At 35.7% G+C, this 24,983-nt stretch overlaps 1 protein-coding gene across 1 annotated transcript in view; it reads left to right on the top strand.

Annotated features, from left to right (window-relative positions):
- The first annotated feature begins 1,487 nt into the window (after positions 1-1,487).
- Positions 1,488-24,983, top strand: part of LOC134673328 (uncharacterized) — a 129,045-nt gene continuing 105,549 nt past the window's right edge. Inside the window, exon 1 of the mRNA XM_063531298.1 lies at positions 1,488-1,536. Coding sequence (XP_063387368.1) covers positions 1,500-1,536 — 37 coding nt within the window. The 5' untranslated portion in view covers positions 1,488-1,499. The remainder of the gene's footprint in view (positions 1,537-24,983) is intronic.

The raw sequence follows: 24,983 nt of genomic DNA on the forward strand, positions 1-24,983 counted from the left end.
GCGACAATATTAAAAACACGTTTTAACATTCCTGACAACATACCAAAAACAATCTACGTAATTCGGTCGGGTTATTTGTTGCCCACCATAAACCATACAAAATTGTTGGTGGGGAACAAACAAAAAGTGAGACTGTGACAAGGACAAGCAATAATACCGCTTTCTCTGCTACTCCTACTGAAATTTCTATAAATGCATCTCGTTCGGTCGTTTGGCCCCTCCCCCGTGTCATCTCCATATTATTGTACCTCTATCGGCTATAGGCATTTCCCGACATTTACCCCAGTCAGTGTCACGTCACCACTTCAGCGCCCGGTGTAATATGATCTCCGATTTGACACAATTTTTAGGATTTTGTTGTCCATGCTTTTACTGGTAGGGTTTCTGGTTTCTCGGCCTTTTTTATTTCTCGAGGCACGGGAATTCTCGACCAAGATTTCTCGAGTATCTCGAGAAATTTTGAGCGTTTCAACAAACACCATGTTATTTAAAATTTTTGCATTTTTTACAAATCAGACTCATAGGAGTCGTAGGTGAGATCAATAATCAAACAAATGGTAAAATTTTAGTTAGTGAATTGCACGTAATAATTAAAAATTAAACAACGAACAATAAAGACAATATAGCAAGCGTACGCGCCAGCGATGTGATATGGTGTAGTGTATTAATTTAGGTATTTTTAAAAAAATTAATCAAACCACAATTATTAGGAATAGTATTTTTTAAGCAAGAATATTCAAGTCAGCATTCAAGTCATTTTAACTCGATGTGAAAACCTTACAGAAGTTTTACTATCTACGTAATATTAATAATTACTCAACGTAACAATGAAGCAGCTAAAATTGTGCTATTTTGCTTAGGAACATATCGCGATAATTTGATTAATCAACAGTAATTTAGTTTTGTAATATTTGCTACTACCTGGCCCTATTAAAGACCCTAAAACAAGACGATTTCTTGAGACATTTGACTTTTAATGAACAGTCTGAATCGTTCAGAAACAGATGGTAATAGGAATCCGGTAGTACGGATAGTTATACTATAGTTCCGTAATAACACTTGCACGACTTTTCCGCTTTTCCTGGTAGGATTACGCTAACTTTTAATTACTTTCGTAGTAAATACGCATATTGTTTGTAGTGTGTTAGAGGTCTTAAAGTCAGAACAAGCAATTATATCTTAACCCACGGATTCCTATTTTTAATTTTTTTTAAAGCGTGACAAATACACGTGTCTTACAAATTTTTAAAGCTTGGCATCATAAGGGCTTTTATAGGGATAAAGTGCTTGCAAAATTTTTCTTAATTAATGTTCCTTTATTCCTAATTAAGCTTTATATGAATACAATGTGTAATAATGAATAATTGTCGCCTGTTGCTACCTCTATTGTCTTTGTTTATGTTATTGTTCATTTATTGTAAACTACGTGTATGTGAGGTGTGCAATAAAGAGTATTGTATTGTATTGTATTGTATTGCCGCAGGTCGGGCTCCGGCAGCATGTTTTCCCTGTGTCGCCGGTACAAAGATGAGCACGGTACGTTCATTCATCATTATTAATTAATATTAATTTATATTAACAGCGGTAATTAATTTATGTCGACGATTGGAGGAAGCCAAGAAAATATCGTGCTAGACTGTTTTTGTTACTTAAATATTGACTTGCACTTGGCCGGTTTTTTACGTTTTAACATCCCGAACGTCAGCTTAGCAATGTTTTGTCAACTTCCAATTAAGCCAGAAATCGCGTCCCACAAAATTATCCTGTATGTCATCAGCTTTCTCGATTCCCACCGAAATGTATCGGAAACAAAAACATTTGTTCTGACGCTGCGGTGTGTTTAAGTAGATTAAAAAACTCCTAAGTCCCGCCAGCTGTCGTCCGCATCGTTGAGGCGTTTTATTACTTCAGCGCAAAGAGAATAGATTGTATAGAGACTGATTGTCAAAGTAAATTATGTAGCCACTGTAAATTTACTGCCATCTTTCGACGGAACATAAAACTCTTAGAACGCTATTTGACTTTGGTCCTTAATCTTTCACTGATATGTACCTATTAACTTTTAAAATACCTACTTATTAATAGTATTAAAACTACACGACTATACCTAGCTATAGGCCAAAGGTATGGATGGTGCAATCTTTTCGAGCGATGGCGCCAAAACCTTCAGCCTATTCTCGAGTAGATGGCGTTAATATTAATATTTAACAAGTTAACATATATCAGTGAAAGAATAATGATCAAAGTCAAATGGCGTTCTAACAGTTTTAATTATCTGTCGAAAGATTGACTACTGTAGCTACAAATTTACCATGAGAGTAACTCTCTATTTCAAATTCTCTTTGCTTCAGGGTGACGAAACCATTATTAAATAATATTTTTATGGAATGCCCCATTTTCGATAATTTGATTTATTTGACACCAGGTTTCCGTAGAAAAAGTAATTCAATCTTTCTCTTGGGTCACACCACACACAATATTTTATCGATATATATGTAATATATGTATAGGCACCTACATCGAAATTAATTGTAGATTTAGAACATCTACATTCTTATTCTGGATTAGATATGTGTCTATGTGTCAGGACGTTTTGCTAGTGAGTCGGTTTCGGGTCTCAAAAAACTCCCCAAACTTATGTCAAAATTTAATATTCAGGATTTTTTAATGTTGTGAACATTTTCCAACTTAATACTTATGTACATGTTTCTTAAAAGTTAAAACTCGAAGTTTTAGCCAGCTAAGTTTGTGAAGGGTTGTCTTATATAAAATTCAGAGAAGGGTTAAAACATCAACACCTGTAATGTTTTGTAAAAGGTATTGTAAAGGTTTTGTGTATCGAAATGATACTATGTTGATTTCTACACAGGTTAGGAATAAGGTAGGGAGATATTTAATGATGTAGATCCAGTCGTCATCAGATATATCGGAGCGACCAAGGCGCTCATAAATATACGAACATGCACTTACGTGGATGTCTTGACAATAGGACAAAGGTCCTATTGCTAAGAAATATTTAAACTACATAGAATTATTATTTATTATACACCGTGTTTTTATTGAATTCCGTTAACTTCGGAGCATGGTTAAGAACGTTTAAGTGAACTAATTGGCATAGTTAATTTTCAAAAAAGAAAATATTTTTTTGCTTTTTTTAAAAGAAAAAATTAAGTTTAAAAAGTAATTAAATGTAGCATATAGCGTTGTTGTAACACGGGCATTACATTTAACTCAACCAAACAATTGAAATCTGTGACATATCAATGTCATTTCGAACATCGATCGACCGAGATTGTACTTAAGTTTAGTAGCAAATGTATGAACTCATTCTTAACGCTAACCAATATGTAAACCAGCCCTAAGGCAAGTGTACACGCTTGTAGAGGCCTTATAGGAAAAAAATAAATTATTGATTATCTCCGAAATGGAGTTAATTAGAACATCGGTGTCTTTGAGAAAGTTACTTAATTTAAGCTCAGGAATGCACCCTTGAAATTAACGGAAATCAAAAAAAACACGGTGTATAGAAGAGTTTATAAGTTTAATAACGCTTTAGATTAATTCTATATTTACCTGCTTAAATCAGTTGGAGATTTTTGCTCATTGTCTTGGATTAAAACATCCCCCATTACATAACGAAAACAATTATTACCATCTCTAATCTAAATAGAGCCGTTAATAGCAGCATTATTTGACTCCAGCGCCCCATTAAATGTCTTACCCTATTTCCAAGTGAAAGGGTGAGATGTTTAATCTTTCAACTAACGGCCGAGATATAATTTGGCGGCAGTTGTGGGTCTTGAGGTGGTACTTAGATCTTTATGTAGGCTTTGTTTAAGACTGCGTTTCTATTACCTACACCGGCTATACCGCTGCTGTGAGATGCTATCGAAAACTGTTATTATTATTACTAATTGGATAACAGCTAATGGCGAATAAACAAGCTTCGAATATGGATTGGATATATCAGTGTCAAGGGCCCAACGTTTTCTGTTCTCTTTCACGACGCAGCAACTAGTATCATTTCTCTCTCCTCGCTCTTTTAAAATGCCGTTTGTCAAAAAAGGACAACCATACTGTTGACAAGGTGGACTTCAAATCAAGTGTTGCCTTTCTTGATGCGCCCAAGCTGTGTATGTGTGCGTAAAAGCGTATATGTGTGCTCTTTTAGGGATGTGAAAAGTCGATTTTAATCATGTTATATATCGATAAACGCTACACAGTGGAACGAAATAGCGATTAATTGAAGCTTCAATATCTTCGTTAAACATAAACATAATTGAAATGCTAATGGATAATGAATATAATATTATAATATAATAATATAATTCAATTATTGCGGAACACCTATTTCACCTATTTTATAAAATAAGAAATTCAAATGAACTATAAATAATAAGAAATTTGGTCAGAGTCAAATCGTTTTGTAAGTAAACAACTAAGTACAAAATAAATTGGTGTGAGTAAATATTAGAACGTATAACACAAACATTGTATTCTATCCTAATTCCCTCTTACACCGAAGTGGTCGTTAAAATATAAATCCGTACTAAAGAGTTAATACTCTAATGGAAGGATGTTAACGGCTTGGGCGCGTCGTACCAACAACTCGATACTTCTAAATTCATTACATAATAAAACAATTAAGATAAGTGACGTGGGCTTCATTAAGCTCGGGCTAGCGGTACGGATGAATGAAAGTTTGTTTTAAAGCAGCGATCAGCAACCAGCGGCCCGCGAACCTCTCACTTGCGGCCCGCGAGCCTCCCTGGGTATTTTGTATGTAATATTGACAAATGACAATGTCTGATAAAGTTATAAATATTAACAGAGTGCGACCCGCGACCACTTCGTTAACTGCTATGTGGCCCTTGGCTGCTATAAGGTTGCCGACCGCTGTTTTAAAGGATCAGCCTCCACTGTACGTACCGTCTATACTAGTCGTAAATATTATTCAGAGTTTAAATATTACCAATAGCGAAGTTAAATAATCAAAATCAAAATGAATTGTTGTAGATGGCGGACTCATATTTCGTTACCGATGATCAGTATACTAGCACAGGGGTCTCCAAAACCCGACCGTTCCAATCCGGCCCGCCGACACCTAAAGCGTTTGCCCCGCGGGAGCCAGAGGGGCTACCGCGAAAACCGTTTTTCGCAAAGTGCGGGGATCTGTTTTTTTACTCCAGTGAAGGAGTAATTAGAGTGACAGAAAAAATGCCCGCAATTTGCGAATTTCGCGGTTATAGCCCAGGCTCCTTCAGCCCTAACAGCAGCAGCTATATTCACCTCTATTGACAATGGTTTAAGTTTCAAAATGACATGTACTGGGACCGCGTCGATCAGCAATACCACCACCTTACCTGCAAAGCTTCAGATTCGTGATTACGGAACAATTTCATAGCGTGCTCTATTGCCACATTTTTACAACAAAATTGTTTAGCCAGACCACACTGAAGCCGCAAGCGAAAGCTATCCAGTAATGAATGAATGAATGAAATCTTTATTTCAGGCAACTAGTGGCCCATACATAAATACCTTAAAACTAGCATACATATTATAAAAATATATTCTAAAACTAAACACTACAAATCACATTATGGCTGCGATGCATTACGCAACCCCGCATAATAATTAATTTAATAAAGTACAGTACAATGGAGTGGATGTACGGCCTCAGGCACTCTGAACAGTTGCGAACTTTAGTCTACAGGGTATGGAACTAAATTAACTATCTGTTGTTTTGCTCCAATAGTATTAGTTAGAGGGCTGGCAGGAATGTACATTCATAATTGTGTACAATCAGCGGCAAATTTTTTGACTCATATAGTGTAATTAACACTTAATTGTACGAAAGAGAGGGATACAGGTACATCAGTGTTGGAAGGAACTCGAGTTTTTTAGTCTAAATTTAAAAAAAACCTACACTCGTCTTTACGACACTGCGAAGAAAAAATCCGAGTCTTTTAAGACCCGAGTAGGGAATGCAAATCGGTTATTTTTTGTATGGTAATAACCGCGGTTTCGGTAAATAACCGATTATTTCCATACAAAAAATAACCGAAAATAACCGATTTGCATTCCCTAGACCCGAGTCTAGTCAACTATCGGATAAAAATTCTAACATTCCAAATTATATATAAAATCGAGAAGAATCCGTTGAACTCGATATGGCTTCCCGTTTTATTACTTGGGATAGAGTCGAGTTAGTAGTCATATCGTAAAATTGTTACGGCGCGAGTTTACTATCGACAACTGCCCCTAACGACATCTAGTGTAGGAGCAGGAAGTTTGTTACTCCCCGTAGTGTAAAATCTATGCATCGTACACAAACTGCAATACAAATACTCCTTAAAGTGACATTCCATTTCCAACTGCAGCTGCAATACTGTTCATTTTCTATGGCAATTGACAATGACAGCGACGCGTTTCCATAGTAAAATGAACAGTATTGCAGCTGCAGTTGGAAATGGAATGTCACTCTTATTGGGCACCTCAATAAAAGAAAACATCTACACAAATAATCAACAGGCGCTCATATCGCTAAGAAGCGATCTCTTCCAGATCACCTTTGGTAGGTAGTCTGAAGGTAGTTCAATTGGTCACTGTATTATCAAACAATTATTGATTGTAAAATAGATGTAAAATCAAGCCCCTATATTTAGTGATTAGAACGGGTCTAACGCGATAATATAATTCAATTGTTTTACCTTATCTGACATTTCAACTGGGTCTGACTGACGATAAGGTCCCGGCATGTTAACGGAGATATGAATGAATACCACTAAAACTCCCCGATAATACTCTATAGAAATATGAGAGGATGACAATAGTACATTGTACAACGAGATTTTGTAAACGAGGTCTATAACTCCCGACAGCCGCAGCCTGGAGGGAGTTAAAGACTCGAGTTTACAATATGCTTACCCCCGGAGTTACATACAACTAATAAGGTACCTACTTGCGTCTAATAAGGCCCACTTTTAATTTATTTTTTTATTTTTTTCATTTTTGATATAAACTTGCAATTTTGTCTATGGTACTAACCAAACATGGGCGAGAAATTTAAACTCATTTACACTTATAAAAGTATGAAATTTTGAAATTGAGCAAGTTTTAAAACTGGGCCTTATTAGGTGCAGCAAGTACCTTAATACAATAATACGAATGTCTCATTTTCAGCATAGATATGCTGGAAGTGAGATATTCGTATTATTATCCGTTCAAGGGAAAAAATAAAAATGAATCTATTTTTCACTGTAACCTGCTTATAAAATAACTTCTTCATTTTCCGTTTCCTTTTGAATATTTGGGGTACTTGAAGTAGTAAAACATGTTTTTCATTCATAAAAGTAAAAAAATACAAAAAATAAGTCGATACCACTTTCTTGAGAATCACTCTGGTATTGAATCTCGCAGTCCGGTTAAAGTCATTAATAATTAGCTACGGCTTGTCATCACCACCAGCTATACCTAGCTGTAGAGTTGCAAATGTGAAGTCATGCCACTAGAAAGTTCTAATCAAACTGCCTTGCCTCATTTTACATAACGCAACCCAGACACAATACCCACAGATTGCAGACATTCAATTCAACAGCTATATTTAGGCCTTCGTATGTTCTTGCAGGTGCGTCACGTCTCGGGCGGGAGGCGAGGCGGCCATTCATAAAACTAAGTCGGATCGATAATCTTCTCACAGCTCCCTAGAAACGTCAATGTAATTACTACAACGAACGCCTCAATGATCATTGCTCTTTAACCTTTCGGAGACAAAAAAATGTCTAAAATAAAAGCAGCGATGGAGGTGGTATTCCAAATTTCGTCGTGCGACCTGGCGTGAACTTGAAATCTTTTCAAGTTTAAAAGTAAAGGCGGACGTATTGGTTTCCTCGTTGGCGTTTATTAAAGTTTAATTCGGGGCTTAAGGGGATTTATTTGTTTTTAGGAAATGTGATGAAATGAAATAGTCATAGTCCACTGTTTAATATTAAAGGAAATGAGTATTTAATTAAATTTACCTTTTAAAACGCTGGCGTGAATGAATCAAATGAGTAAGCGAAAGTGTTATTATCTGGGACTTGTTACAAGTACTACAGTAGTTTACTAAGTAGATAACATAACATACTCGTACACAGATACAATATGACAATACAGTACGTGTACTACAACCAGGCTGTTAATTTTATACGGGAAAAGCCATTAAAAATTCAGTCGCATCAACAATTCAATATTTAAATTGACTCTGCAATCAGAGCGACCATTTTTGCTTGCTCCCATAAATAATAAAGATTGAATGCAGATATGTAGTACAGTCACCTGCAATAATATGTTACACAACGAAGGCCGCAAAAATATCTGACACGATCTTATTTGTAGAGCCATAAGAGCGAGTCACATATTTTTGAAGCCTTCGAAGAGTAACATATTATTGCAGGTGACATGTACAAACAGCAACACTTAACAACTGTCCATCGGTGGACCTTGTTACAAAAGGCATAAAGTCCAACGATGGACAGTTAAAAGTGTGGGTGATTACCATTCAGCATCATGAGTAGGTACCCCTACTTAACTGGCCGCTTTTATACTTTACCTTGGACTACAAAATAAAATCACTGTACGTAATATCGTCACTATACATCAAGATGCTTAAATGTATGAAATTGTAGGCCATCGTTTTTAAATATGTGTTGTTGACATCTACAATATCGACGATTTAAATTCTCGACATTTTACGACATTTACGATAAAGATTCTCGTACATTTAAGCCCTCTGATTCAACGTAACTATTCGCCATATTTTTACCTGTTTTTTTAATAAAAAAACTTGCATTCATGGTAAAGTCATCTTGCTCGCTCGTGTTTCGTAGGAGATTTTAAATTTTCTATACATGACCTATTCATTTATAATATACTTAACCAATATTTGTTGCACCACTGGGGTTGAGAGGTTCTTAAGAGGTGATCAAGTGCAGAAAGGAAAAGCGTTCCTACCCCCAGACCTACACGCGTATTCGGGAAACGAGATAATCACAAGATCTAGAGACGATATCTCTATATTGTTGTTTTGATCTCTATCAACTAGATTTACATTAGATATCGACTAGATGTGACTTGGTTATCTAAGTCATAACTTGTCGAAATCGTTCAAGATGACCTCCAGAATCGCGGAAACGTCAAATTTGACATATCTATCCTACAAATATCTTTAAATTATCCATATCGTAATTTGTTGAGGTCTAGTAGAGAACTAATTCATTTTCCGAATCGAGCCGCTAGACCCTAGACTAGACCCTATTGGAAGATCGAATAAATATTATATTACAGTTACATATGTATATATTTCCAATATATTACCAAATTGTACAATTACTTCAATAAGATAATATTACCAACTTTTGTAAAAATGTAACTATCCCTACCGTTACTATACTGGAGTCAGTTATGTAACGCTGCCATACATGACCCAAAAAAATTTTATTAAGCTATGAGCTTCATCACATCTGATATTTGAGTAATTCTAAGCATTTCTAGCGTGAAGTGGGGGGGAGGGTGGGATACAAAGACGGCCGCCATCCGTCATCTTTAAAAAAAATCTACTCTGATCCTGGTGGGTACTAGGGCAAGTTTGGTATCATTTTCGTATAAACCAAAGACGTAGAATTCATTGCTGATATTTGTTTTTTCAATTTCATAGTAATTTTACAAGAAAAACGTAAAAAGGTGAAAAATTTGGTTGGAGATTTTTGCTACGCGGAGCCGAAACTACAAAAGATAGAAAGTTGAAATTTGCACACTAGATTACATTTATAAAGTGTACAAGAGATAAGAAGCGATTTTGAGAAATTCAACCCCTAAGGGGGTTAAAAAGGGGATGAAAGTTTGTATGGGGTTCAAGTTTTATTTTAAGCTAGGAATTTGAAACTTCGTAAAACGATATATTATTAAAATACAAGAAAACTAATTTCAGCGTTTTGTAAAATTCATCCCCTAACAGGGTTAAAAAGGGGTTGAAAGTTTGAATCCATTACAAATCCGAGTAGACACACATTTCTTATTGCCTCCCAGGCTTGAAATGCTTAGAATTACTCAAGGAACATATGTGATGAAGCTCATAGCTTAATAAAAAATTTTTGGGTCAACTTTATAACTGCTTCCGCTACTAGATATGTATTGATAATACTTCTTTGTAAAATAAGAAATTTATTGCACGTCTGCAAAGAATGCTATTAAGTCTTTGAAGTTCACCGACAATATGGAACAAAAAGTATTGGAAAAAGTCTTTTGAGTTCAGTATACGGCCTTTAAAGATTTTCCATTTAAAAAGGGGTTGATATTTTATAAAATTATGTTTGGATTGCTGCAAGCTGTTGCAGCTGTTAGCAAATGAAAATTACAATTTTATATGTAAACTAGCTTTTGCTCACGACTTTGTCTGCGTAGAATGATGATGATGATCATACCCCAGATTTTTGGGTGCGGGAAAGAATTCCTGAGTTTATAACTTTATGGTTTCGTGATGACATACAATAGTATTTTATGCAACCGTTGCTTAAGAGAGGTGAAAAAAGGCGAGTGGCGTGAGTAATAATTTTAGGCGAAGCCAAAAATTGTTGATGAAGACGCCACGAGTATTTTTGGACTCAGTTAAACAACGTTGCATACTATACTTTTTCTACGACAAATCACTTACTTTGAAATAAAATTATAAACTTAACGAATATTTTTCATTCAAGAAATAGCAAAGAATGAAGGGTACGGGCGGGAAAAGAATGAATGAAATAAAAAAAAACATGTCTATGGTTCACTCATCTGTCAAAGATGACAATTAAAATTAGGTTGGCAACAATGTATTTCATACAATATTGTTAAGTGCTGATTACACGAAGCATCGTAAAAGTGTCAAAAAGATACTGCGTGTATGCACAAATAGTTTTTTTGGGAATAGACTAAAGACTCTTCTTGACAACTATAACGCCAAGCGCGCACCACGATTTTAATTTTTGCGACACGATTTTAGAATCGCGCTGTAATTTATCGCAGAAAATTGAGTGCGCGCACTGCGATGAAAAAGTCGACGATTTGTTCATTCTCGACATGGATGTCGTACCAGTCGCTTGTCGTGAAACAATATGCAATCGCTGTATGACTGAGTATTTATACCACAAAGGTGATCTCCTTCTATTTCTATAATTAAACGGTCAACATCTAGCGTCTCATCTTGTAACTCCATTGGAGAAGCAGGTTCCGATATGTTGACGCTTGGAGAGCGAAATGCCGACTGAGGTCCCGGCTGCGATTTTATTATCGCAGTGCGCGCGGGGCCATACAGCTTCGTATGCTGCAATTCACTTTGCGACAAACGCGTCGCGCGCTGTCGCGGAAAAATGTAACAAATCACAATTTTAAAATCGCTGCGATTTTTTTGTCGCATATGCGCGCACCGCCATATAGACCCATACGTTACATTTCTGCGACTAAATTATCGCGCGACAAAAAATCGTGGTGCGCGCTTGGCTTAAGATAGGGGTTTAAAGGTATGTGCACAACCCTTTAAATGTCAAATAAAAGTACAGGAGTAGAAAAACTAACTAAAAGCATTATTTGTTACTTAAGAGTATCCCTGGTTCATCAAATATCTAATCACGTTTAGCTCAGCACACTAATTAATTGTGAGTTAATAAAAATTCAAATCCCGTCCAATTTTCCCTAATCGCCGTTTGCCGTAAGCGGAAGCATCCTAAATAAGCCAAAAAAAGAAATTCATGATATTGTATTACAATTGTTACGAGTAACAAGTTAAAACCAAGGAGTTTAATAGATAAGATCTAGATAAGTCTGCAACGATTTTGGTAGCACTCGCAGTGCTAGTGTTATTTAGGTACCTAATCTACGTAGACATTCATCATAATTTCTTAGAAGTAAAATGTTGCAGACTTTTATTGGCCTAACTCTAGCGTACGAACTCAACGCCAAAAAGCCATTCCCATACGACCTAAGTTACGTTTTAACTTGGCACGAACATTTAAGTGAAATAATGACGATGACGATGTATCGTCTTGGGTCGTCCCATTCGTTTTTCGTGAAGTTCTTAAATTAGTCCTATTATGATTTCGTCACTTATTTTACATTGAAAGCCACCGACGATTGTGACGAATGTAGAATAGGTGACGAAAGCAGAATAGGACATTCTTCATTCATGATTTCGTCATTTATTTTACATTGAAAGCCACCGACGATTGTGACGAATGTAGAATAGGTGACGAAAGCAGAATAGGACATTCTGCTTTCGTCACCTATTCTACATTCGTCACAATCGTCGGTGGCTTTCAATGTAAAATAAATGACGAAATCATAATAGGACTAATTTAAGATCTTGACGAAAAACTAATGAGACGACCCAAGACGATACCAACGACGACACGACGAGACGGGGGGGTCAGGGGAGATCAGCAGAAATGAGAAGAATCAACCAATAGCATTGAATGTAATCCAGCGGAGCGGAGAAGAGAAGTGGATTACAACCAATGCTCGTCTCTATCACAGTGGCAAGGCAGCCTAAAATCAGTTACTAATTCGAATAAGTTGAATGAAAATTAAAAGAACCGTAGTTAAAAAAAATTGTTGCAAGATTGGCAGCAAAACTTAACGTGTCATGCTTACTGTATGAGTTCTAGTTTCGTAGTCATAAGAACTACTTTTCTCTGTTTTCATTTTAAAAATAATTTGTATTGAAGCGCACGTACCAAGACGTTCCGGTACCAAGAAAACCCCCCGGTAGGCGTGGCTCACTCCGCGTTCGCGATTTCGTCGCTTTGCTACAGGTAGCTAAAAGTGCATCCATTCGACCCCAATTTTGGGGATTGCCATAAGCCGCGCGTGGCGCTGTCGCTCACCTGCCATATCTGTGGTGATCGTAACAGACGCGTTTTGTTAGAGAGTGAGTCTTCTGTACCTAGTACTATTATTTATTCTGTGCCCCCGGTATCTAACGATAGTATATCGTAATGTGAGTATCCTGCTTATAAAACTTTGTTTTAAGCTATTTTTTTCCTAAACAAACAATCTTAAATCATCGGGACCACTTGGTGGTAACTTTGGATACTCCAATGTAAGTATCTCCAGTTTGATTTATTGCTCGTGTTATGGGCATACCTCGCAATCGAGCTAGCAAAACCGTAGCAGTTGCACATTAAGGTTGACGTTTATATACGTATTTACTAAGTCAAATACAAAAACTATGTTTTAAATTAATTATTTAAGATCTGTTTGCGTGTGATTACGCTAAATAAGGTATTTACATCCTTGTGCTATACACACATCATTACGTTATAAGTAGGTAGAATTTATTTTGTATTTCAAATTAAGAGTAAACAAATTGAGATCAAATAAATAAAAAATTAAAGAAGTAATTTAATAATTTACTTTCCTGAAACACAAATTTAACTTTAAAATTTAAAAAATTGTGACTATGTTATCATGAGTCATGATGATGATTCATGACATATGAACGCTAACCTTTACATTCAACTGTCATTTGCTACGGTTTTGCTAGCTCGATTGCGAGATATGGTTATGGGAAACATTCTGTAGTACAAGTAGTTATGCAGGTCCTACAGTTAACGAACTAGCTTGTTCAACGTGACCTCAGGTGTAACTAGTGTAATTCTAATAGCTCACTAGGTGAGGGCGAGTTAAAGGTTCACTCTTCGCGTCGATCTAAATCGTGAATACATAGTATGTAAAGACAACATCTTGGTTGTACAAATTTCCAGTGTTCTCTAGAAAAGACTCAAATTCCTGAACGAAAATTCAAGCTATCTATTTTTTAACACGATTTGTAAAAAACTGAACACTGTCCTCAAATCTGTACGAGTATCTTTATGTTCTTTTAATCTGGCACTTCTTGTCTGTTTATATAAAGTAAAGTATTTATTTATTGTAAACTGTGTACATAAGATGACATATACAGGAGATATCGAATCAACGGTTGATAAGAATCCTGACCGAACATTTAGTCATCTTTTTGAATTTTTTTTCTATAAAAATTATTTTGAACGATCTTGACCACCACACTTTGATTGTAGGGCTCTGTTCATGAGCCGTACAGTGTCATTGACATTAGCGGTAGCTCTGGTTGCCGAAAGTTAACGTTGGACAATTCACTAACTACCTTCATAAATAAACAAATGGCCCGTCCAAAAAAAAAAAACGATTGGCACCATACAGCCCATGGCAGAATATCTCCTTCGGTTTTCGAATTATTATATTATTAAGTATTATGTTTCAGTTTTATCGAACTGAAATTTAAACATTAGTGACGTTAAGTCGAATTTCAACTATATTGAAAATATAACATAGAACTTTGTAATATTGATCCAGCGATTTCAACAACCGGTACACACCGGCTGCGTTTGCGTGATGTATACGTATCCACGCGCTAAAATGTTCGGAATGGAGTCGTGCACACACGCCACGCACGCTTTCATAAGGATTCGTATATTACATCGCGCACAAGCCTTTAAAATCTTCGCCTATTTAAACCAATACCTACTTACTTTTTGGTGCAGAACGTGACTTACCTCCGCTAGCGCAGCCGATCGGAATACTCGGCCTAGGCAGTAGTTAGAGAACAATTACCACCGCACTTTACACTTTGCATTTTACAGAATTCTGAAGCCCTAGTATTTATTTAGCTTTTCGTATAATTGAATATGTTGACGGAACTCAGTCGAAAAGGCGAAATGTTTAGTTTACGGCAAAACTCAATTATGCGGAATGTGATTTCGTGTTCTGGACAGGGACAGGAACCGGTTACCTTAACCGGGGTTTTTCATAGGGTTAATTTAGAAGCGGTTATAAAAACCCCTACCATAACGGTAACCGTCTGAAAAGGTAACACTTTGATTCGGTAACCGTATCAGATACGGTTAACCTCTGTTACCGGTAACCGAAATAAAAACCCAGTCTCAGTCAAAGATTACAATCGTTTGAACTGGTCAAAAACCTTATAATGAGGTAACCGTACTCATTATAAGGTTTTTGACCAGTTCAAACGATTGTAATCTTTACGCACACTTAAATTCAACTTGTTATTGAATAACCGAGGTTGGCATGGGCGGTCTATGAAGCCAGCACAAACAAGTTTTTTGCCGTTCCTTTGTTTATCTTTATACCTACCTGTGTGGTGTGTTCTTATTATAAATCTTATTATCAGATCTGGGGGACCTAAGGTAGGTGGGTAAGTTTTATTTATTTATTTTATTAGTTTTAGTTTTAATTTATTTAGTTTATATTAAAATAAAATAGATAAAATAATAAAATAAATAAAAAAATTAAAGTAATAAGAAAAAAAAATTAAACTAAGAAAAATAATAATAAATAAAATGAATACAATGAATACAATGAATAAAATTAATAAAATGAATAAAATTAATAAAACTAATAAAATTAATAAAATTAATAAAATTAATAAAATTAATAAAATTAATAAAATTAATAAAATTAATAAAATTAATAAAATTAATAAAATTAATAAAATTAATAAAATTAATAAAATTAATAAAATTAATAAAATTAAAAAAATTAATAAAATTAATAAAATTAGTAAAATTAATAAAATTAATAAAATTAATAAAGTTAATAAAATTAATAAAATTAATAAATAAAGTAAAGGTCCCAAGGTCGTCCGTTTAAAACTAATCCTCAGCCCGCAAGTAGCTACTTCCGAGCCTCGACAATAATGTACTATTAAATGTAGCAAACCAAGCAACCGATAATAAAGGTTACCTTAACTGAATGAAAACCTGTTAAAAACCCTTAACAAAGATAGGGTTACCGTTTCAATAAGGTTACCATTACAATCAGGTAACAGTATGATAGGGTTACCGAATGATAAGGTAACCGAATCGATTGGGTTACCGAATTGAAAGGATTAAGCGTAAAGAGGGGTTTTCCGGTCCTTGGTTCTGGAAATCTGCCTCTACAACACAGTTAAACTAGTTTACAAAAAAGTCACTTTAGGTACGTTTTATTCATTGTTAGTAAAACTTCTTCTTAAATATACCTATACGTGCGGTATGGACGATATATGTATATGGTATATGTGTGTTGAAATATTGTCTAGATATGCCAAAAAAGGCAAGTTTGTAGTTTCAGTCACTTTTAACTATCGTTTAGAACTTTAAAGACAAATATATCCTCCAAAGGCCCAAACTTTTATTTTGTTTTTAATTTGGAACTTTAAATTAAAAACGATATACCTACTCGATAGCCCGTTTCTCGCTTCCATCATCATTAACTCCTTTAATATCATATCCTTTTTATATACTCAATATATGTAAGAGAAGAAAATAATGTACACTAAACGTCTGCCACACCACAGCCATAACAGCCATTGAAAATTCCGTTAGAAATTTAGACTTTATTGCGAGAGAATATGGCAACTGGAAAATTGATTGGTTTGTGTCTAAGAGAATCCATCGGGAATTTCACCTAATTATTAGTGTATGCGTATGGCCCTTTGCCAACACCGTTTGCTTTCTTACTTCGGCCATCATGTTATGCGTAGAGGTGAAGAAACCTTGGAAAAAATTACCGTGCTCGGAAATGTGGAAGACGAAAAACTTCTGGGCCCCCCACCAACTGGATGGTCCGACCAAGTTTAAAAGGCCACTCCAGAAAAACTCCATCAAGCAGGGTTACGGAAGATCGATACATATGGAGGCAAATGACATAAGCTGCTAAACCAAGTGGTCACGATCCTCAGTAATGAGGGACCGACAAAGAATTTGAATAGTTCCTTTGATTCTGGCCTCCCAGGAATCCTAATATTTCCAAGCGGAGTCCCGTCCTACACCGACTTTGTGGAAGGTCACATTTTTCCCAAACGCCGTCTAATCTGATTATAAATACGTTCCCCTAAAGTTTCCCGGCCATTTGTGGATAATGTAAACAGGATAAAGGGCGGTTGTTACACCGGGACGAGTCCGGGACGGCTCACTGTGGACCGACGCCATACTTGTTGTTAGACATGAGATATTTCTGTTCGACGGTAACTTTCTATCGTCCTAACAAAATTTATAAAATTTTGTGAGGATCTTGGAAATCTGTTCAGGACTAAATAGCCCTCTGAAATCTTACTATTCTTTGTCAACACCGTAAAAAATTATCGTAGAAAAATTCTCATGTCCTACCTCAAGTACAGCGTCGTTCCACAGAGTCTGACTGTGAGATAAAGTCAATGGCAAAGAGCTTAAATACATAATAAATACCGAATTTTGAGGGTCAATCAAAAATTGGGGTTCACCTACATGTAGGTACTCAGTGTCCCTACTTTCCACAGGACAAATCACTTAAAATTTGCCATTAGCAAGGACCGGAAAACCCCTCTTTACGCTTAATCCTTTCAATTCGGTAACCCAATCGATTCGGTTACCTTATCATTCGGTAACCCTATCATACTGTTACCTGATTGTAATGGTAACCTTATTGAAACGGTAACCCTATCTTTGTTAAGGGTTTTTAACAGGTTTTCATTCAGTTAAGGTAACCTTTATTATCGGTTGCTTGGTTTGCTACATTTAATAGTACATTATTGTCGAGGCTCGGAAGTAGCTACTTGCGGGCTGAGGATTAGTTTTAAACGGACGACCTTGGGACCTTTACTTTATTTATTAATTTTATTAATTTTATTAATTTTATTAACTTTATTAATTTTATTAATTTTATTAATTTTACTAATTTTATTAATTTTATTAATTTTTTTAATTTTATTAATTTTATTAATTTTATTAATTTTATTAATTTTATTAATTTTATTAATTTTATTAATTTTATTAATTTTATTAATTTTATTAATTTTATTAATTTTATTAATTTTATTAATTTTATTAGTTTTATTAATTTTATTCATTTTATTAATTTTATTCATTGTATTCATTGTATTCATTTTATTTATTATTATTTTTCTTAGTTTAATTTTTTTTTCTTATTACTTTAATTTTTTTATTTATTTTATTATTTTATCTATTTTATTTTAATATAAACTAAATAAATTAAAACTAAAACTAATAAAATAAATAAATAAAACTTACCCACCTACCTTAGGTCCCCCAGATCTGATAATAAGATTTATAATAAGAACACACCACACAGGTAGGTATAAAGATAAACAAAGGAACGGCAAAAAACTTGTTTGTGCTGGCTTCATAGACCGCCCATGCCAACCTCGGTTATTCAATAACAAGTTGAATTTAAGTGTGCGTAAAGATTACAATCGTTTGAACTGGTCAAAAACCTTATAATGAGGTAACCGTAAGACTGGGTTTTTATTTCGGTTACCGGTAACAGAGGTTAACCGTATCTGATACGGTTACCGAATCAAAGTGTTACCTTTTCAGACGGTTACCGTTATGGTAGGGGTTTTTATAACCGCTTCTAAATTAACCCTATGAAAAACCCCGGTTAAGGTAACCGGTTCCTGTCCCTGGCCATTAGGTAACTATTAACCAACTCTCAAGAGACTCACCTTGAAAATAGGGATAGGTTGAGTACATGAGGTTATTTAAGGACATATAATTCGCGCCTCAAAGGAATTCATTAGAAGCAATGTCCATTAGTAGGTATATTTCAGGCACCTTCTGGGCGAGCTCGCTCCATCGTAGGCCACGTCTACGCCTCGGCTAGTCTGTGGCCATGGATATTAAGCCCATTCATAATTTAAAAAAAGAAAATTATTTAACGCTCTTGGTGAGAAGCAATGGTTTTATTAGTTATTTGTCAGTTGAAAGATCGCATGGGAATTTGGACCCCTTGAATAGGGTTGCAAATAGAAAAAAAACCTCCAAGGTGTTTCCGTATTATTTTTGGTTCTGGTCTGATGATGGAATCCATGAGGAATTGAGGGAACTCCTCAGTTTTTAAAGGCACGTGTAAAGTGATTTCGGTGTTTTCTAAAGTAACTCGAGCATTTGCTTCCGAACACCGCCAATTTGATGTAGTGCAAGTGTAGCCTTACCACGAGTTTGACATTGACATATTCGCTAAGTTAGCGATGCTAACGTCTTCGTAACTTACTTTTTATGCATCTCGCTCGCACTAATATGCCAGTACGAGCTAGATGCAAAGAAAGTAAGTTACGCACACGCTAGCGAATAAATCAATGTCAAACTCTTGGTAAGCTGGTAAGGCTACTGATCGGGGGTTAGGGTTAGGAGTTAAGGGGCCGGGGTTTAAGGGGTCGGGTAGTGGTGGTTGAAGGGGTGCTGGTTCAGGGCCGAGGGGTACATGGATCAGGGGTTGATACGCTATGAGGTTGAGTGATCGGGGGGAGGTTGAGGGATTGGGTCAGTGGCGGGGCGGAGGATGGATTTAGTGTAGTGACAGGAATTATAATTTCCCAGACGGACTCGAGAAAATTCCAGATTACATATTTATTAAAGTAGATACACGAATTTAGTGTTAATCATGATGTTGTTTTTCATTCACGCGTCGCGCTATTAACAATGCGTTAAAACTAAAAATGGAAAAATAAAAACTTTTTACAAAAAAAAGAAAACCGACTTCAAAAAGGATGAAATAAAATATTATCCTTTTTAAGTCTATGCGTTACCAACTGATATATTTGAAGTCGGTGCCAAGCCAAGTAGTAAAGAATACCCGTCAAAAATAATCAGCTTTATGACTATAAATCCCATTAGAACTGTACCATTAGAACTATTATAAATGTGTAAGTAATTCTGTCTACCTCTTTGTCGCCTTTTCATGGCTAAACAACTGAACCGCTTTAGGTGAAATTCGACAAGAACGTAAATTCCTTGAATTGTTTTATATTTTGAAATGTAGTCCTCTGAATAAGGGACGGGAAATAACTTCAGTCCCAATCCCACGCTTGCGTGCCGACAAACATGGTACGGACTGTGCCAAGAAGGTTTGATCGTATGTTCTGAGGTGTGTTCTTAGGTACAGTCGACGTCAAAGATATGTATTATACACTTTTGCACCTTACTCCTTTGTAATAAGACGAAAAGTGTAAACATATTTTTGACGTCGACTGTACCTACAGAAAGTACGTTCATTGTAAGGCAATCCAACGTACATCCTTATCGAATCGCACCAAAATCATGGTATGCTTCAAAAGTTGGCTTGGCACCGACTTCAAACATGTCAGTTGGTAACGCATAGACTTAAAAAGGATAATATTTTATTTCATCCTTTTTGAAGTCGGTTTTCTTTTTTTTGTAAAAAGTTTTTATTTCACGGTTTTTTTCATGTTTTTTTTTTCAAGTCAGAAAAAAACCGTTTTTTTACAACCCTACCCTTGAATGTAAATTTTTGCCACATTGAGCGTTTAACTTTTTTCACGCAATCCGCATACATCTCTCGATCTTCGTTCGACACGGTGTAACACAATCCATCCTTAACTCAGGAATCGAACGTGTGACCGATCCGAGGATAAATCTAAGTGGAAAAGATTTATAGGAGAAGTTTCGCCAAGTCTCGATCGACATTTTTGGTTTGTCTTTGAATTCGTTTTATCGTGGCGAACAATGGGTCGGATAAAAGATAACTTGTATTTGTGCAAGGACGTAAACACTGTTGTCAATAACAGTAGCTCTACTATCAGTTGGCAGAGTATTTTTCACTTACACTCGGTGAATAAACGTGCCGTGTGTCACGTTTTACGTTTCTTTACGGTCTTATGTACCTAACTTCACTCCACTCCAAACGATGCTGTCCCTTTCTAAGTATATTAAAAAACAGAGCAAGAGTTATATCGGAGTTTTATACAGCGCCTCTAGGACTCACTTAAAGAACTAAATAAGAAAATTGACACATTTTCTCACGTCTACGTAATTTACTATCTATGCATCTCGCTCTCGCATATTAGTGCAAGTGAGATGCACAGAAAGTAATGTTACATATACTGATGGTAGCCGTGAATATGGAGGGTAGAGGTAAGGAGAATCCTTTATGACTTTATGAGAAAACTCCTTTATGGGAGAATATTTGCAAAAACTGGGCACGCTGTCAGCTATTATAATTTTTCTGAATCTCTCCAGAGTAGCGAAAAAAGAAAACCCATAAACATAGTTTTTCATTGTATCAATACCATACTAAAAATCATGGAGAATGGAAGTTTCTCGTATTTAGAAGTAGAAAAACGTTTTCTATTTTTGTATGGACGATTACGACGTATAGTCAGACCGTAAAAAGTCTGCTGCAAAAGTATTTTGATAGCCCACGCAGTGCAAGTGTCATTTTAAACGTCAAACTTCTATGAAATTATGACGTATAAATAACACTTAAGCTGCGTGGGCTATCAAATCCGCTGCAGACTTTTATTGGTACTACTATAGTATACTTCCCTCTTAAGGTTTTTGACGGAGACTTTTTCATTAATTAATTACATGGAGATTGTACTCCTTTACCTCTACCCGCCACTTAGAGAATTTAGAAAGGAGATGTCATCGCTGTCATTTTCTTTACAAAACGCGGGGACGTCCAATGTATTGCTATTTCTACATGATTTGTACGTAACGTACAAATAGCCATGTCAGTCCATACAAAAGTTTGCACAATTGTGCAAGTTTTTCGGCACAGGGGTGAGTAATATTGTCAACAAAAAAAATAAAGAATATAGACTAGGTATCTGCCGTATTCGAACTTCAAGATATTCACAAGAGACGACACGTACTAGATCCATTCTAGATACGTTATAGTTTAGATATCAACTAGTTCTCTTTTGCAGCGCAATTCGGGCAACCAATGTCACTTTTACGTTAGATAGCGTAAGATATCTATTAGATGTGAATTGGATCTCTAAGTCAAATCCCGAGGAAGTCGTTCAAGAGCATCTCCAGAATCTTAAACATATCGTTATCCTACGAGTATCTTGATGGTGATGTCTAAAAGATATCTAATAGATATCTATTTCAAAATCCGAATCGGGTCCTATGATATTTGATTTATTCGGTTGTCAATATAAAACAAATGTACCTAGTTGTTCTTTCTTCTTGTATGAGACGCCATTACTATATAGTCTTGCTTGAGATTAAGAAACATTATTTGGTGTTAAAACAAGTTTTTTTTTCCTGCTTGGAACCCTAATCCTAACAGTAATCACTCAATGACCACTCCAGTTATTAAATGCTCTAAGACCAATTTTGTCACTTTGTTACTGACTCAACCTTCATTCTAAATTTTTTTAAGGTTTGACGTTGCCATAGTTACGAAAATAATAAACACATCAATATTAGTAAACAATGTATAAAATAAAATATATTGTATTCAAGAAAAAAATTGCAAAATATGATAATTACGTAAACATCATTAATTAACGAGTTAAAATTATAACTTTGCGTGTTAAAAAATAGGAAGCAAAGTATATGGCGCGATTATACAGGCTACTTTTGGCTACATATTTATTACCTATGATGAAAATAGTACACACATGAGAAGAAATCTTAAAATACTAAAATAGGTATATATTATATTATGGTCCGCTTCAGTCCGCATCATAACAGCGGCCGTCTCCTACTGCTAAGTACCATTATCAAATAGAGTGTGCGGAAAGAGAAGAGTTGTGAAATGTAGGGGAGCCCATACATTATACCTATGACTCTTCTCTTTCCGCACAGACCCTGACCTTAATAGCGATCTTAATTTTATAGTAAATGATCTCGAGTATATTTCAAAGTAAAGTAAAGTATTTACGCAGAATAATTCTGGCTCAGTTTTCATTATATAATTAGAAAGAGAGCGTTTTAGGTGTGAAGTTAGGCAAGTATGGAAAACTCGCGTAAAAACGTCTATAACTCATGGTACCAATTGAAATTTTTAGTTCTTTAGGTGACCGGTAGAGGCTCTGTACAATTACTCCATACATTTTCCTTAACTTTCTCACTATCGACTGTCATTCACGGAACTCATAGTAGAGCTACAGGGTGTTTCAAGGTTTTCTGACCATTTTTCAAACGTGTCACCTTTGGTAGAACTTTTGTGTTTACCAGAAATTTTATGAAACAAGCTTTTATTCGGCTTATATTGCCTATAGGTACATTTTGAGAATTCCTACAATGGTTCATTATTTGAATTTTAATGTCAATTATAAATTATAAGTAAGTGTAAGTAAAATTTATTATAAGAAATAAATAAAATCATTTCCTTATTAAAAATACTATCTTTAGTCTTTGTGTTTTTTTTTTATAAATGTAATATCAGACCATCTTAGAATATGATTATAGGATGTCCTTTTGGTCGGCAATAAAAATTCCGCTACAGGCCGACGTTCTTCAAATGATCAAAGTACCTGCATAGGTAACGGCCCCTGTTTCACCAACGTGACAGGTGCGACGAATTGTAAAATCACTGTTGCTGACGTCACAGGTATCCATGGGCTACGGTTACCGCTTACCATCGGGCGGGCCGTATTCCTGTTTGCCACCATCATTCTATTATTTAAAAAAACTTTATGATATCGGAAAAAAACAGGTAAATCTCTTGCTAAGTTTATGACAATTGTCACAAGAAACACTACAATTGTCACGAAATTCCGACATATAACTCATTACCTGTCAAGAATTACCTACAATTCTTCTAAATCTTTGACAATTGTCAGAAACTTCGCAGGAGAAATATCTGTTTTATTCCGATATAATAAAGTTTTTTTAAATAATACAATGATGGTGGCAAACAGGAATACGGCCCGCCCGATGGTAAGTGGTAATCGTAGCCCATGGATGCCTGTGACGTCAGCAACAGTGATTTTACAATTCGTCGCACCTGTCACCGATGTGAAATTGGGGCCTGGTCTACGTAATGAGAAATGTTCTTAAAACACTCAAATATGTTAGCTGTAATTATGTATAAAATCGCGTAATGTTTTTTTTTCTAATCAATAGGTATACCATACCTATACAAGTACAGACGATTCCCTTAAAAGGATCAGCGTAACACGGGTTACACGGGTGATATTAAAATTAATGTACCTACTTATTGAAAACTTGAATCATACAACTCTCTCATGAGTTGTATGATTAAATACTTTAATATTTCTCATTACTCTCTTTCTTACGACACTAATAACTACATATTTTAATTAAACTGCTGTACTACTTAACACAGCTTGAACAATAAGTTCACGGTGCTAAACTTTTTAAATATCGAGAATTTTTTTCTCAATATTGAGAAAATTTGAATATAAGAGTCACCCATTCTACCTTCGAGCAACACGGAAGGGAGGCGGCATTCGCACTATTTCCCCTCTGCCGAGGTACAAGATTAGCGCGTCAAAATAATCTAGCGCGGGTAATAAAACTAGTTGCACTTGGATTTTTCACTAGACCGAGTCCAGACGCGCGCGTGAACACTGCTGCACAAAAATGCCTGTTTGCTCGGTTTTTTGTTATAAAAAGAGGTCGGGGACATCAAATTTACAAAAAGAAAATGTTACATTTCACATGTAATTTTTTTTTTTACATACCATACGTTAAATTACATTTAAATACAATTATTATATTTTAGTCTCAAGTAATTGTTGGATTTATCGATTTTGCTCGCTCAGTACAAATTGCGGATCGGTCGAGCGATAAATCCGACTTCTCATCTCTCAGAATACAATGACATACTTCAACGAAAATGTGTTAGTGTGCGTGTTGTGACACTAGTCACTCGTCCGTACATAAAAAGAGATCGAGGTTTGCAAGATTTGTCTTTGACGTGTGTCATTTTCTATGTATTTGTGTCGTCATTACAGATTGGATTTTGTACGTAAGTGTGTGAGAAATGCGACTGTGTGCACCTTTCCCCCCGCGAAAAATGGCAGAAAGATTTGTACGGCGAGATATCGCTTGGGCCCCTCCCTTCCGACGTGTCGGAAGCCGGTGTTGCTCGAAGCATTCTACCGTGCACGTGTCTATTTCTATAGATAGGTACTCGAGTGCTGATAAATGCGCGAATTTTATTCGAAAAAGGTTAATAATTCA

The sequence above is a fragment of the Cydia fagiglandana genome, chromosome 18, assembly GCF_963556715.1.
Source record: "Cydia fagiglandana chromosome 18, ilCydFagi1.1, whole genome shotgun sequence".
In the NCBI taxonomy this organism is placed as follows: domain Eukaryota; kingdom Metazoa; phylum Arthropoda; class Insecta; order Lepidoptera; family Tortricidae; genus Cydia; species Cydia fagiglandana.